General features: G+C 44.7%; 1 protein-coding gene across 2 annotated transcripts in view; it reads right to left on the bottom strand.

Annotated features, from left to right (window-relative positions):
* The window catches only part of CD4 (CD4 molecule), a 34,209-nt gene that overhangs the window by 6,494 nt on the left and 12,093 nt on the right, over nt 1-15,622 (bottom strand). For both annotated transcript variants that reach the window (XM_024256502.3, XM_054527902.1), the window contains exon 4: nt 222-380. In XM_024256502.3, the coding sequence (XP_024112270.2) occupies nt 222-380 (159 nt within the window). The remainder of the gene's footprint in view (nt 1-221; nt 381-15,622) is intronic.

The raw sequence follows: 15,622 nt of genomic DNA, 5'->3' as shown, positions 1-15,622 counted from the left end.
TCCCTTTTCTTTCCTTTTCCCAAGGCCTCTTCCCTCCTCCGCCCACCAGCATCCCCCACCTGATCAAGAAGGGTTTTAGAGATTTGGAGGCCAGTTTGACAGCCTGGTCCTCTTGGGGCTGCTGCGGTATCACCAGCTCAGGCTGGATTTGGTGCAGAGGTGGGAGTAGAGGGGAAGGGAACCAGGCAGGAGGTATCCTCATCCCCACCTGCCCCACTCACATCCGAACACTAGCAATTGCACCTCCTCCTTCTGGTCCTCCACTTCACAGATGTAAGTATCTGAGTCTTCTATCTTAAGATTCTTGATGATCAGGGGAAAGTTTCCTTGGTCCCAAAGGCTTCTTCTTGAGTCAGCGCGATTGCTCAGCTTGGATGGACCTGGGAGCAGAAGACATTTGGGGGAGGCTGAGGCGCCCTGGAGACAGGGCACCTCTGGCAAGAGAATGCCCACAGCTCTTCCGATATCAGTTGCTAATTTCCTGCAACATCTGCTCCTTGTTCTAATCAGAGAAACCCAGTCTGGCAAGGAGGTCTCATCATATCCATTTACCTGGCTGGGACAGTAGCTCACAAATACAAATAAAATCATATCCTTATTTGGAGAGCACCAACTCCTACATGCCAAATACTTTACATGCATCATCTCAATAATCTCCACAATAATTCCAAGAAATAGATACTGTCAACACTGTTTTGTTTATTTTGCAGACAGAGAAACTGAGACTCAGAGAGATTAGGTAATTGCCCAAACTCTCACACATTGAGATTAAGTAATTACCCAACTCTCACACATTGTAGGAGAATAAACCAGTACAATTTCTTTGGAGTGTGATTTGTAATATATATCAGAATTACAAATGTATATACAAAACCAAATGTCCATCAATAAAGAATAGGTTAAATAGATCATAGCTCACGCATTCAGCGGACTGCTATGTAGCCATAAGAGGGGAATGAGGAAATGCTTTGTGTACTAATTTGGAACCATATCTAAGAAACATCACTAACTAAATAAAGCAAGATATTAAACAGTCTACTATTTGTTTTCAAAGGGGGAGAAAATATATTCTTTGTATATGAAAAGAATATTTCTCGAATTAAACATAAGAAAATGAAGCCATTAAAAAGAGCTATAATGTCTAAAAAAATAATTAAAAAAGAAAGAAAATGAGGCCAGGCACGGTGGAAATCTCTCATCCCAGCTCTTTGAAAGATCAAGGTGGAAGGATTGTTTGCGCCCAGGAGTCCGAGATCAGCCTGGGCAACATGGCGAAACCCCATCTCTAAAAAAAAAAAAATTTTTTTTTAATTAGCCGCCTTGGGAGGCTGAGGTGGGAGGATCACTTGAGCCCAAAAGTCAAAGGTTGCAGTGAAACAAATGAGATGGCACCACTGCACTCCAGTCTGGGTGACAGAGTGAGACTGTCTCAAAAAAGAAAAATTAACTCGGTGTGGTGGTGCATGCCAGTAGCCCCAGCTATGCTGGAGGCTGAGGTGGGAGGATAACCTGACCCGGGAGGTCGAGGCTGCAGTGAGCTATGATCATGCCACTGCACTCCACCCTGGGCGACAGAATGAGACCCTGTTTAAAAGAAAAAAAAAGAAAAAAAAACAGGGAGGCTGAGGCACAAGAATTGCTTGAGACTAGGAGGCAGAGTTTGCAGTGAGATTGCACCACTGCATTCCAGCCTTGGTGACAGAGTGAGACTCTGTCTCAAAACACACACACACACACACACACACACACACAACCTTGGTTGCCTCTAGGAAGAGGAAGTGAATACTCATGTGTAGGAAGAAAGCTTTTCACTATACGCCCTTTGCGTTTTTTTTTGTTTTTTTTTTGAGATGGGGTTTCGCTCTTGTTGCCCAGGCTGGAGTGCAATGGCACGATCTTGGCTCACCGCAACCTCCGCCTCCCAGGTTCAAGCAATTATCTTGCCTCTGCCTCCCGAGTAGCTGAGATTACAGGCATGCGCAACCAAGCCCGGCTAATTTTGTATTTTCAGTAGAGATGGGGTTTCTCCTTGTTGGTCAGGCTGGTCTCGAATGCCCAACCTCAGGTGATCTGCTCGCCTTGGCCTCCCAAAGTGCTGGGGTTACAGGCGTGAGCCACCGCACCCAGCCTGCTTTCTTTTTTGTTGTTGTTTTTATGGAGTCAAGTGTTCGATCTCTGCTCATTGTAACCCTGCCTCCTGAGTTCAAGGGATTCTCTTGCCTCAGCCTTCGGAGTAGCTGGGATTACAGGTGTACACCACCACACCTGGCTAATTTTTGTATTTTTAGTAGATACAAGTTTTGCCATGTTGCCCAGGCTGATCTCGAACTCCTGACCTCAAGCAACCCGCCCACCTCAGCCTCCCAAATTGCTGGGATTGCAGGTGTAAGCCACTGCGCCCAGCCTATATGCCCTTTTCTACCTTTTGAATTTTGACTCCCGTAAGTGGTGGAGCTAGGATTAAAATGCAGCCCGTCAGGAGTTTGGGACCAACCTGGGCAGCCAATTGAGACCCTCATCTCTAAAAAAAATTATTTTAAAAAAATTAGCTGGGTGTGGTGGCACATGCCTGTAATCCCAGCTACTTGGGAGGCTGAGGCAGGAGGATCGCTTGAGCTCAGGAGTTCAAAATTACAGTGAGCTATGATTGTGACACTGCACTCCAGCCTGGGCAACAGAGTGAGGCTTCATCTTAAAGAAAAGAAATTTTTAGCCGGGTGCGGTGGCTCACGCCTGAAATCCCAGCACTTTGGGAGGCCAAGGCAGTGGATCACTTGAGGTCAGGAGTTCAAGACCAGCCTGGCCAACATGGTGAAACCCCATCTCTACTAAAAATACCAAAAAAAAAAAAATATATTAGCCGGAGCATAGTGACGAATGCCTGTAATCCCAGCTACTTGGGAGGCTGAGGGAGGAGAATTGCTTGAACCCGGGAGGTGGAGATTGCAGTGAGCCAAGATCACGCCACTGCACTCCAGCCTGGGTGACAGAGTGAGACTCTGTCTCAAAAAAAAAAAAAGAAAATGAAAAACGTTTTAAAACATAAAAATAATTCAGGCTGTTTCACTACGCAATGCTATCTCTGGAAAGTTCTTCTGGCATAAGTATGTGTCTCCTTTGGCCTCTTCTTGTAAAATCTAATAACCATCACCAAGGGAAGTTTTCTCTTTAGCTGTGCATTTTCTGGGTGCAGTGGAAGCTCCAAAATCTCTGTAGAACAGGGCTTTAGAAGCTAAATTTACATAGCAAACAGTTCTGTTTTGTTTTTACTTAGAATGTATATTTGGAGTAATGGGGCAAAGATGGCTAACACTAAAGCCTCTCACCCTGCTTGGTACTGCCTCTGCCTCCCTGAGATGCCCAGGCCCTCTCCCTCTTTCTGCCTTGGTGTGGGAGCCTGGATACCAGTTCAGCCACTCACTCTCCTTTCTCTCCTCTTCCAGACCACACAGTCCTCTTCCCCACTGCTCAGCTCTTACTGTCCAGGATCCCCTTCCAGACAACCTCGCAGCCTCAGCACACAGTTGCCCCAAGCTTCCTCGGAGCACGGCAGGCACCCAATCCACCCCACACCTCCAGTTTCACACTTTTTAAAAAAAACGTCCCTACTCAAGACAACCTGGACCCAACCTCCCCCTTTATTTGTTCCTTCAGTGGTTCCTGCCCTACTTGCTGTTTCCCCTGGATCTACATGCTGCTTTCATTCCCCAGCTTACCCTGAAATTCAACTACATTCCTTTCACAATTCCTTTACCAAACTTCTTAAAAGCATGGCCTGCTCTGGTTCTGCCCCACTTTGCTCCACCTCTTTTGTTCCTCCCCTCCATTTCTAAGTATGATTTGTTTTTCTTCGTCTTGAACTCTTGCTCTGACATCTACATTTAGGTGTTGTCCCAGACTCTGTCTTTGGTTCTCTTCTCCGTTTCTACAGACATTCTAAATTCCCCCCCATCCCCAATCAGCTCTGCAGATGGTGGCCAAGTTGTTACTTCCAGCCCTGACCTCTCTCCTCAATTCTAGGCACACATTTCCAATGGTCCAAGAAATAAGTTTATGTTAATATCCTGCCATTACCCCAAACGCAATTGGTTTAAAATGAAATGTATAACCCTCCTCCTAAAATAACTCTGCCTCCTTGCTTCTCTTCAAAAGAAAACCATGGCCTGCTTGTCCATGCTGTCCCATACTTTGAAAAAGTTATGGCAAGATAATATGAAAGGTCTAAGCATATGAGTGAGTCTGGGGCAAATTCATGGGACAACCGGTATTGAATGAAGACTTAAAAGAGGTATAGGCTTGTGGCCAGGTGCGGTGGCTCACGCCTGTAATCCCAGCACTTTGGGAGGCCGAGGCAGATGGATCACCTGAGGTCAGGAGTTCAAGACCAGCCTGGACAACATGGTGAAACCCAGTCTTTACTAAAAATACAAAAATTAGCCAGGAATGGTGGTGCACGCCTGTAATCCCAGTTACTCGGGAGGCTGAGGCAGGAGAATCCCTTGAACCCGGGAGACAAAGGTTGCAGTGAGCCGAGATCGTGCCACTGCACTCCAGCCTGGACGAGAGAGAGACTCCGTCTCAAAAGAAAAAAAGAGGTATAGGCAATGGACTAGAGACGGGGAGCAGCAAGGACATTACAGGAAGGGGGAGCAGAGAGGCAGCACAGGCAAGCTGTGGGGAAACCTCCTGGGTGCAGAGCTTTCCACTAGGAAACTGAGCAGTGGCGCTGAGAGGGTGAACGTCCTGCAGAGGCTTCCAGGCTTAGTCTAATGGGCTAGGATGTGGCATGTGCAAAGCATGGCTTTGGAAGGCAATGCTGCAGCAGGGGGAAGGGAAATCCAAGTAGGCGAGACTAGTAGCAGACCAAATTACCCGGAAGCTCACTGTAATCCAGGTGGGAAGTATGTGAGCCTTGGCTGGTGATGGTGGCATTCCCATGGGAACAAAGAAGAGGATGAAACTAGAACAGTTTTTTTTTGAGACAGGGTCTCACTCTGTCACCTAGGCTGGGGTGCAGTGGCGCAATCACGGCTCACTGCAACATCTACCTCGTGGGCTCAAGAGATCCTCCCACTTCAGCCCCCCAAGTAACTGGGACTACAAGCATGTGCCACCACTCCCGACTAACTTTTGTATTTTTTGTAGAAGTGGGGTATCACCATGTTGCCCAGCTGGTCTCGAGATCCTGAGGTCAAGTGATCCAGCCGCCTCAGCCTCCCAAAGTGCTAGGATTACAATAGGTGGGAGCCATCATGCCCGGCCCAAAACACTTCCAAAGCAAGGAATGGTCATAATTGATGACGATGGGAAACCAGGGATTGAAGCAGAGAAAAAAACATGACTCTGTGTTTCAGAAATTGGGAGAACAAGGAGGGTGATACTGTTATTGTTAGAAATCAGGAAGTTGGGAAGGGGAGCTGTTCTGAAGGAAGATGAGATCCATAGAAACAGAACAAAAGCATCAACACAAAAGACTTAAGAATTTTTAGAAAGTAGTGCATTGTTTTAATCTCATAGGCAGTGAAAGAAATGCAAATTAAAACAATGATATATTTTTCAATTATAAAATTGCCCCCCCAAAAAGTTTTAAATAATACTACTCAGTGCTGACAAGGTGTGCTCAGAAAGTTCATATCCTTAATTTCATTTCTGGAACTTTATCCTTAAAACAATAATTTTAAAATGCAAACCATAATTTAGGTACAAAAATAGTACTTATAGCATTGTTAATAGGATACAATATTAGACAAAATGATAATGGCCACATATTAGAGGACAATTAATTTGATGGAATTCTAGGTTAGCACCAAAACCAATATTTACAAATAACTTCTAATGAAATAGAAAATACTAATAATATACATTTCTAAGTTGTTTTAAGATAATCTTTACTTACAGAAGTAAGCTCTCGGCTTTTTAAAAAGAAGAAAATTATCTCACAAAGTAGGGAAGGAAAAGAAGAAAAATTAAAAAAAAAAAGACAATCTTCACTTTTTTTTTTTTTTTTGAGACGGAATCTCACTTTGTTGCCCAGGCTGGAGTGCAGTAGGGTGATCTCGGCTCACTGCAACCTTCGCCTCCTGGGTTCAAGTGATTCTCCTGCCTCAGCCTCCCAAGTAGCTGTGACTACAGGCAAGTGCCACCAAGCCCAGCTAATTTTTTGTATTTTTAGTAGAGACGGGGTTTCACTGTGTTAGCCAGAGTGGTCTCCATCTCCTGACCTCGTGATCCACTCACCTTGGCCTCCCAAAGTGCTGAGATTACAGGCGTGAGCCACTGCACCTGGCCAATCTTCACCACTTTTTAGGTTAGTCATTTGAACTACAAAAATTATACACTTTCCTGGCCCTGCCTGCCTGCTTTTTTTTTTTTTTTTTTTTTTGAGAAAGAGCCTCACTCTGTCGCCCAAGCTACAGTGTAGTGGCGTGATCTCTGCTCACTGCAATCTCCACCTCCCGGGTTCAAGCAATTCTCCTGCCTCAGCCTCCCGAGTAGCTGGGACTACAGGCACGTGCCAGCACGCCCAGCTAATTTTTGTATTTTTAGTAGAGACCAGTTTCACCATGTTGGCCAGGCTGGTCTCGAACTCCTGGCCTCAAGCCATCAAACTCCTGGCCTCAAGCCATCCACCCATCTCAGCCTCCCAAAGAGCTGAGATTACAGATGTGAGCCACCATGCCTGGCATTAAACTAAACGTATTATTTTGAGATAATTGTAGATTCACTTGCAGTTGTAAGAAGTAATACTGAGAAATCCTATGTACCCTCTATCCAGTTTACTCTAATGGTAATATCTTGCAAAACTGTAGTACTATATCACAACCAGGATGCTCACATTGACACAATCAGGATACAGAACATTTCCAGCGCCATAAGGTTGTTGCTTTTTGTAGCCATACCCCTTCCCCTCCCCATCCCTGAGCCCCTTAACCCCTGGCAATTGCTCATCTGTTCTCCATTTCTATAATTAGTTATTTTAAGAATGTTATATAAATGGATTAATACAGTATATTACCTTTTGAGATTGGCTTTTTTTCACTCAGCATAATTCCCTGGAGATTCAGCCAGGTTGTGGTGTGTACTATAATTCATCCTTTTTATTGCTGAAAAGTATTTCATGGTATGGATGTAATCATTCCCCAGTTGAAGGACATCTAGATTGTTTCTAGTTGTTGGCTACCATGAATAAAGCTGCTATGAACATTTGTGTGCAGCTTTTTGTGTGGGCATAAGTCTTCATTGCTCTAGGATAAATGCCTAGGAGTGCAATATTGCTGGATTGTTGCTTTTTTTTTTTTTTTTTTTTTTTGAGACGGAGTCTCGCTCTGTCGCCCAGGCTGGAGTGCAGTGGCAGCATCTCGGCTCACTGCAAGCTCCGCCTCCCGGGTTCACGCCATTCTCCTGCCTCAGCCTCCCGAGTAGCTGGGACTACAGGCGCCCGCCACCACACCTGGCTAATTTTTTGTATTTTTAGTAGAGACGGGGTTTCACTGTGTTAGCCAGGATGGTCTCGATCTCCTGACCTCGTGATCCACCTGCCTCGCTCTCCCAAAGTGCTGGGATTACAGGCGTGAGCTACCATGCCTGGCCGCATGTTTTGTTTTATAAGAAACTATCAAACTGTTTTCCAGAGTGGCTTTGCCATTTTAGGCTCCCACCAATATTGGGAGAATGACCCAGTTTCTCCACATCCTCATCAGCATTTGGTGGTGTTCCAATTTTGTATTTAGCCATTCTGATAGGTTTAGTGATAGCCTATTGTGGTTTTAATGTACATATCCCTAATGATTAATGATGTTGAACAACTTTTCATGTGCTTATTTGCCAACTGTATGCCCTTTTCGGCCTGTTTTCTAATTGAATTGTTCATTTTTTTGGTTTTGAGTTTTGAGAGTTGTTTATCATATTCTAGATACCGGTCCTTTGTTGAGTACGTGGATTGTGAATATATTTTCTTATATTCTGTAAACTGTCTTTTCTTCTTATTATTATTCTTTTTTGATATAGGATCTCGCTCTGTTGCCCAGGCAACCAGGCAACATCTTGGCTCACTGCAACCTCTGCCTCCCTGGCTCAGTGATTCTCCCACCTCAGCCTCCTGTGTCGCTGGGAATACAGGTGCACTCCACCAAACCCAGCCATATAGATATACATATATGTGTATATCTATATGTATACATATATGTATGTATACATATACATATACACATGTATGTATACATATACATATACACATATATGTATACCTATGTGTATACATATAGATATACACATATATGTATATCTATGTATACATACATAGATATACATATATGTATATATGTGTGTGTATATGTGTGTGTGTGTGTGTGTATATATATAGATATACTTTTTTTTTTTTGTAGAGACGGGGTTTCCTCATGTTGCCCAGGCTGGTCTCAAACTTCTGGGCTGAAGTGATCAGCCTGCCTCAGCCTCCCAAAGTGCTGGGATTACAGCAGTGAGCCACTGTGCCCAGACTCTTTTCTTCTTCTTAATAGGGTTTTTGCAGAGCAAAATTATTTTGCTTTTGTTTTTGTTTTTGAGACAGGGTCTCCCTTTGTCACTTAGGCTGGAGTGCCAGCTGAAATGCAGTGACACAATCATAGCTCACTGCAGTCGTGAACACCTAGGCTCAAGCGATCTTCCCACCTCAGCCTCCCAAAGTGCTAGGATTACAGGTGTAAGCCACTACACCTGGCCAACTTGTTTATATCTACAAAAAATCTTGCTGGTATTTTTGTAGGAATCGGATTAAACTTGTATATTAATTTGGGGAAAATTGATATCTTTCTTATGTTCAGTCTTCCAATCCATCAATCCATGAGTACGGCATGTCTCTCCATATATTTAGATCTTCTTTGACTTCTTTAATCAGCATCGTGTAGTTTTTAGCATACAATTCAATGCTTTTTTTTTTTTTTTTGAGACAGACCCTTACTCTGTTGCCCAGGCTGGAGTGCAGTGATGCAATCTTGGCTCACTGCAACCTCTGCCTCCCGGGTTGAAGCAATTCTCCTGCCTCAGCCTCCAAAGTAGCTGGGATCAGGCATGCGCCACAACACCTGCCTAATTTTTGCATTTTTAGTAGAGACGGGGTTTCACCATGTTGGCCAGGCTGGTCTCAAACTCCTGACTTCAAGTGATCCGCCAGCCTCAGCTTCCCAAAGTGCTGGGATTACAGGCATGAGCCACCGCACCTGGCCCTATGCATGTTTTTTAGATTTACACCTAAGTATTTCTTTCTCTCTTTTTCTTTTTTTTTTTTTTTGAGATAGGGTCTTGCTCTGCTACCGGGGCTGGAAAGCAGTGGTGTGATCATGGCTCACTGCAGCCTTGCCCTCCTAGGCTCAAGCAATCCTCCCACCTCAGCCTCCCCAGTAGCTGGGACTACAGGCATACGCCATAATGCTCAGCTAATTTTTTTTTTTTTTTTTTTTTTTAAACATAGTCTCACTCTGTCACCCAGGCTGGAGTGCAGTGACTCAATCTCAGCTCACTGCAAGCTCCGCCTCCCAGGTTCATGCCATTTTCTTTTCTCAGCTTCCCGAGTAGCTGGGTCTACAGGCGCCTGCCACCACGCCCAGCTAATTTTTTGTGTTTTTAGTAGAGACGGGGTTTCACCGTGTTAGCCAGGATGGTCTCGATCTCCTGATCTCATCATCTGCCCACCTCAGCCTCCCAAAGTGCTGGGATTACAGGCGTGAGCCACTGCGCCCGGCCATGCTCAGCTAATTTTTTACTTTTTGTAGAGACAAGGTCTCACTATGTTGCCCAGGCCGGTCTTGAACTCCTGGGCTCAAGCAATCTTCCCACCTTGGCCTCCCAAAGTGCAGGAATTACAGGTGTGAGCCACCATGCCTGGCCTTTTTGAGCAATTATAAATGGTATTGTAGTTTTAATTTCGTGTACACATGTTCCTTTCTAATATATAGAAATACAATAGTTTTTTTATGTTTATCTTATATTCTGCAACCTTGATGAATTCATTTATTAATTCTAAGAAGTTTCTTACAGATTCTTTGAGATTTTCTATGTAATCATGTCATCCACAAATAGGAACAGTTTTATTTCTTCCTTTCTGATCAGTTTTCCTTTTATTTCATTTTCTTGCCTTATTGCACTGGCAAGGGATTGCAGTATTATGTTGAATAAGAGTAGTAAGAGCAGACATCTTTGTCTTATTCCTGTACTTAGGGAGAAAGAATTCAGTTTTTCACCATTAAATATAATGTTAGTTGTAGTAGGGCGGGTCTTTTGCATTTTGTGTCTGTGTGTGTGCTTTTTATTTAATTAATTAATTTATTTATTTTGAGACAGAGTCTTGCTCTGTCACCTAGGCTGGAGTGTAGTGGCACGAGCTCAGCTCCCTGCAACCTCTGCCTCCTGGGTTTAAGTGATTCTCCTGCCTCAGCCTCCCAAGTAGCTGGGACTATAGGTGCATGCCACCACACCCGGCTGACTTTTTGTATTTTTAGTAGAGGCAGGGTTTCACTGTGTTGGCCAGGATGGTCTCGATCTCACGACCTCGTGATCTGCCCGCCTCGGCCTCCCAAAGTGCTAGGATTACAGGCGTGAGCCACCGTGCCTGGCCTATTTTTTATTTATTATTGGTTTGTTTGTTTTTCCTTTTTTCTTTTTCTTTCTTCTTTTTTTTTTTTTTTTTTTTTTGAGATAAAGTCTTGCTGTATCACCCAGGCTGGAGTGCAGTGGCGTGATCTTGGCTCACTGCAATCTCCACCTCCTGGATTCAAGCGATTCTTGTGCCTCAGCCTCCTGAGTAGCTGGGATTATAGGCTCACACCATCAGACCCAGCTAATTTTTGTATTTTTTGCAGAGATAGGGTTTCACCGTGTTGGCCAGGCTGGTCTCGAACTCCTGACTTCAAGTGATCTGCCTGCCGCAGCTTCCCAAAGTCCTGGGATTACAGGTGTCAGCTACCTCACCCAACCTGTTTGTTTTTCTTGAGACAGGGTCTCGCTCTGTCACCCAGGCTGGTGTGCAGTGGTACAATCACAGCTCACTGCAGCCTCCACCTCCTGGGTTCAAGCGATTCTCCCATCTCAGCCTCCTGAGTAGCTGGGACTACAGGCATGCACCGCCACATCTGGCTAATTTTTCTTTTTTTTGTATTTTTAGTAGAGATGGGGTTTCACCATGTTGGCCAGGCTGGTCTCGAACTCCTGACCTCGAGTGACCTGCCTGCCTCGCCCTCCCACAGTGCTGGGATTAAAGGCATGAGCCACTGTGGCCTGCCCTATATCATTATCTTTGAAGTGAGTTTCTTGTAAACTGCATATTGTTGAGATATGCTTTTTAATTCACTCTATCAATTTTTGTATTTTAGTAGATGTGTTTAGAGCATTTACATTGAATGTAATTATTGATATGTTAGGGCTTGAGTCTGTCATTTTATTGTTGTTTTCTGCTTTTTTTGTTTTCTTGTTTCCTTCTCCTACCTTCCTGGGGGTTATTTGGCTGTCTTTTTGTAACAAACGTCTTAAGAACAGTTTTAGATTTACAGCAAAATTGTGAAAATGATATGGAGAACCATGGAGATAACACTGCCATCCCAGTGAGCCTTTTGGAATGGGAACGTCTATCCTATGCCTGTCAACCATTGTATTTTAGATGCACATAGCTTGCCTGATTTCAGAGGTTCACAGCTGGAAAGAAATTTTGCCTCAGGATGAACCGCATCTCAAGTCTCACCCATACCTGATTTAGATGACATGTTAAAATTCCATTTATTGATGGATTTTTTTTTAGAGACGAGTTTCACAATGTTGACCAAGCTGGTCTCGAACTTCTAGGCTCAAACAATCCTCCCACCTCAGCTTCCTGAGTAGCTGGAACTACAGGTGCATGCCACCAAGCCCTGACTTAGATGCTATTTAGATAAAACTTTGGACATTAGACTTTGGAGTTGCTGGAATGAGTTAAGACTTTGGGGGCTATTGAGATGGAATGAATGCATTTTTCATGTAATAAGGACATAAATTTGAGGGGGCAGTGCAGAACACTATGAACCAAATTGAGTCCCCCCACAAATTCATATGTTGAAGCCCTCACCCTCAGTGTGATGATATTTTGATATGTGCCCTTGGGAGGTAATTCAGTGTAGATGAGGACATGACAGTGGGGCCATCATGATGGGATTAGTGTCCTTATAGGAAAAGACATCAGAAAGCTTTCTTTCTCGCCAGGCACGGTGGCTCACGCCTGTAAACCCAGCACTTTGGGAGGATGGTCAGTGAGATGGATGGATCACCTGAGGTCAGGAGGTCAAGGCTGGCCGGGCCAACATGGCGAAACCCCGTCTCTACTAAAAATACAAAAATTGGCCCGGTATGGTAGCAGCCATCTTTAATCCCAGCTACTTGGGAAGCTGAGGCAGGAGAATCGCTTGAACCCGGTAGGCGAAGGTTGCAGTGAGCTGAGATCATGCCATTGCACTCCAGCCTGGGCAATAAGAGTGAGGCTCTGTCTGACAAAAAAAAAAAAAAAAAAAAAAACACAAAGCACACACACACAAGGAGGCTGGGTGTGGTGGCTCACACCTGTAATCCCAGCACTTTGGGAGACTGAGGCAGGAGGATCACTTGAGGTCAGGAGTTCTAGAGTACCCTGGCCAACATGGTGAAACCTCATTTCTACTAAAACTACAAAAAAATTAGCCGAGTGTGGTGGCACGTGCCTGTAGTCCCAGCTACTCGGGAGGCTGAGGCAGGAGAATCGCTTGAACCCAGGAGGCAGAGGTTGCAGTGAGCCAAGATCAGGCCACTGCACTCCAGCCTGGGCAACAGAGCGAAACTCCATCTCAAAAAAAAAAAAAAGAAAGTTTTCTTCTCTTTCTCTCTGCCATGTAAGGACACAGCAAGAAGGCAACTGCTTGCAAGCTAGGAAGAGATCCCTCATTATGATCTGAGCATGCTAGCATCCTGAAATCAGAATTGTGATAAATAAATTTCGGTTGTTTAAACCACCCAGTCTATGGTATTTTGCTGTGGCATCCCTAAGAGACTAATTCATTCATCTACTCCATTTTCCTGAATTTCCCATAGTTGTACCATACTTCAACTCTTCCTTTACTGATAGACATTCATGTTGAATTCTGTTATTTGATATTACAAGCAATTCTTTTTTTTTTTTTTTTTGAGACAGCGTCTCACTCTGTTGCCCCGGCTAGAGTACAGTGGTGCGATCTTGGCTCACTGCAACCTCCGCCTCCCGAGTTCAAGCGATTCTCCTGTCTCAGCCTCCTGAGTAGCTGGGACTACAGGCACATGCCACCACGCCCAGCTAATTTTTGTATTTATAGTAGAGATGGGGTTTCACCATATTGGCCAGGCTGGTCTCGAACTTCTGACCTCGTGATCCGCCCACCTCAGCCTCCCAAAGTGCTGATTACAGGCGTGAGCCACCGCTCCCAGCTAAGCAATTCTTTTTTTTTTTTTTTTTTTTTTTTGAGATGGAGTCTCACTCTGTCGCCCAGGCTGGAGTGCAGTGGTGCGATCTCGGCTCACTGCAAGCTCCGCCTCCCGGGTTCACACCATTCTCCTGCCTCAGCCTCCCGAGTAGCTGGGACTACAGGGGCCCACCACCATGCCTGGCTAATTTTTTGGTATTTTTAGTAGAGACGGGGTTTCACCGTGTTAGCCAGGATGGTCTCGATCTCCTGACCTCGTGATCCGCTTGCCACAGCCTCCCAAAGTGCTGGGATTACAGGCGTGAGCCACCACGCCCAGCCCCACAAGCAATTCTTATGATAACACCTTTCCATAGATATTATTAAGTGTTCATTGGTCAGGCGCAGTGGCTCACACCTGTAATCCCAGCACTTTGGGAGGCCAAGGTGGGTAGATCACTTGAGGGCAGAAGTTCTAGACCAGCCTGGTCAACATGATGAAACCCCATCTACTAAAAATGCAAAAATTAGCCAGGCATGGTGGTGCACACCTATAATCCCAGCTGCTCAGGAGGCTGAGGCAGGAGAATCACTTGAACCCAGGAGGTAGAGGTTGCAGTGAGCCGAGATCATGCCACTGCACTCCAGCCCAGGCATCCAAATGAGACTCTGTCTCAAAAAAACAACAAAAAAGAATATTCACAACTTTATTTCTGTCAAGTAGACTTTCCAAAATAGCTATTATTAGGGTCCAAGGGTTTTAGAGTTTTGTATTCATTAAACATTGCCAGATTACTTTAAATAGTTAGTCTAAGCCAAGCGCGGTGTCTCACACCTATACTCCCAGCACTTTGGGAGGCCAAGTCGGCTGATCACGAAGTCTAGAGATTGAGACCATCCTGCTAACATGGTGGAACCCCATCTCTACTAAAAAAATTTAAAAATTAGCTGGGCATGGTGGCACATGTCTGTAGTTCCAGCTACTCGGGAGGCTGAGGCAGAATTGCTTGAACCTGGGAGGCAGAGGTTGCAGTGAGCTGAGATCGTGCCATTGCACTACAGCCTAGGTGACAGAGCGAGACTCTGTCTCAAAAAAAAAAAAAGTCTAATAATTGATAGTCATTATGATATAACTTAAAGAAGGAGTAGGATAAAAGGTATATACAGTATGATATCACTTACGTAATTATATATATAATATTCTCCACACCAAACAACAGTGGAAGAAAATAGGCCACATGCAGTGGCTCATACCTATAATCCCAGCACTTTGGGAGGCCAAAGCAGGAAGATCACTTGAGCCTAGGAATTCGAGACCAGACTGAGCAACATGATGAAATCTCATCTCTACAAAAAATAAAAAATTAGGTGAACGTGGTGGCGTGCACCTGTAGTCCCAGCTACTGGGAAGGCTGAAGTGGGAAGATCACTTGAGCCTGTGATGTGTTGTGGTCATGCCACAACACTGCTGCCAGCCTGGGCAGCAGAGTGAGACCCTGTCTCAAAAAGAAAAAAAAAAAAAGATTGGAAGAAAATAAATCAAAATGTTAGCAGAGGATATCTCTGAGTGGTAGAAGTATGCATGCATTTGATTTTCTTTCATATTCTTTTCTTCATTGACCAAATATTTTGTAATGAGCATATAATACTTTTAAAATCAGGAGAAAAGACCGAGTGCAGTAGCTCATGCCTGTAATCCCAGCACTTTGGGAGGCTAAGGTGGGAGAATCACTTGAGGTCGAGAGTTCAAGACCAGCCTGGCCAATATGATGAAACCCAGTCTCTACTAAAAATACACAAATTAGCCGGGCATGGTGGCACACGCCTGTAGTCCCAGCTACTCAGGAGGCTGAGGCAGGAGAATCGCTTGTACCTGGGAGGCAGAGCTTGCAGTGGGCCAAGATCATGCCCACTGCACTCTAGCCTGGGCAACAGATCGAGAGTTTGCCTCAAAAAAAAAAAAAAAAAAGTAGAAAAAAATAATTCTGGGCCGGGCACAGTGACTCATGCCTGTAATCCCAGCACCTTGGGAGGCCAAGGCGGGTAAATCACGAGGTCAGGAGATCAAGACCAGCCTGGCTAACACAGTGAAGCCCTGTCTCTAGTAAAAGTACAAAAAATTAGCCAGGCATGGTGGCATGCGCCTATAGTCCCAGCTACTCAGGAGGCTGAGACAGGAGAATTACTTGAACCCA

Source organism: Pongo abelii, chromosome 10 (assembly GCF_028885655.2).
Source record: "Pongo abelii isolate AG06213 chromosome 10, NHGRI_mPonAbe1-v2.0_pri, whole genome shotgun sequence".
Lineage (NCBI taxonomy): Eukaryota > Metazoa > Chordata > Mammalia > Primates > Hominidae > Pongo > Pongo abelii.
Note: the sequence above shows the minus strand (reverse complement) of the source record. Positions and strands in the feature narration are given on the sequence as shown.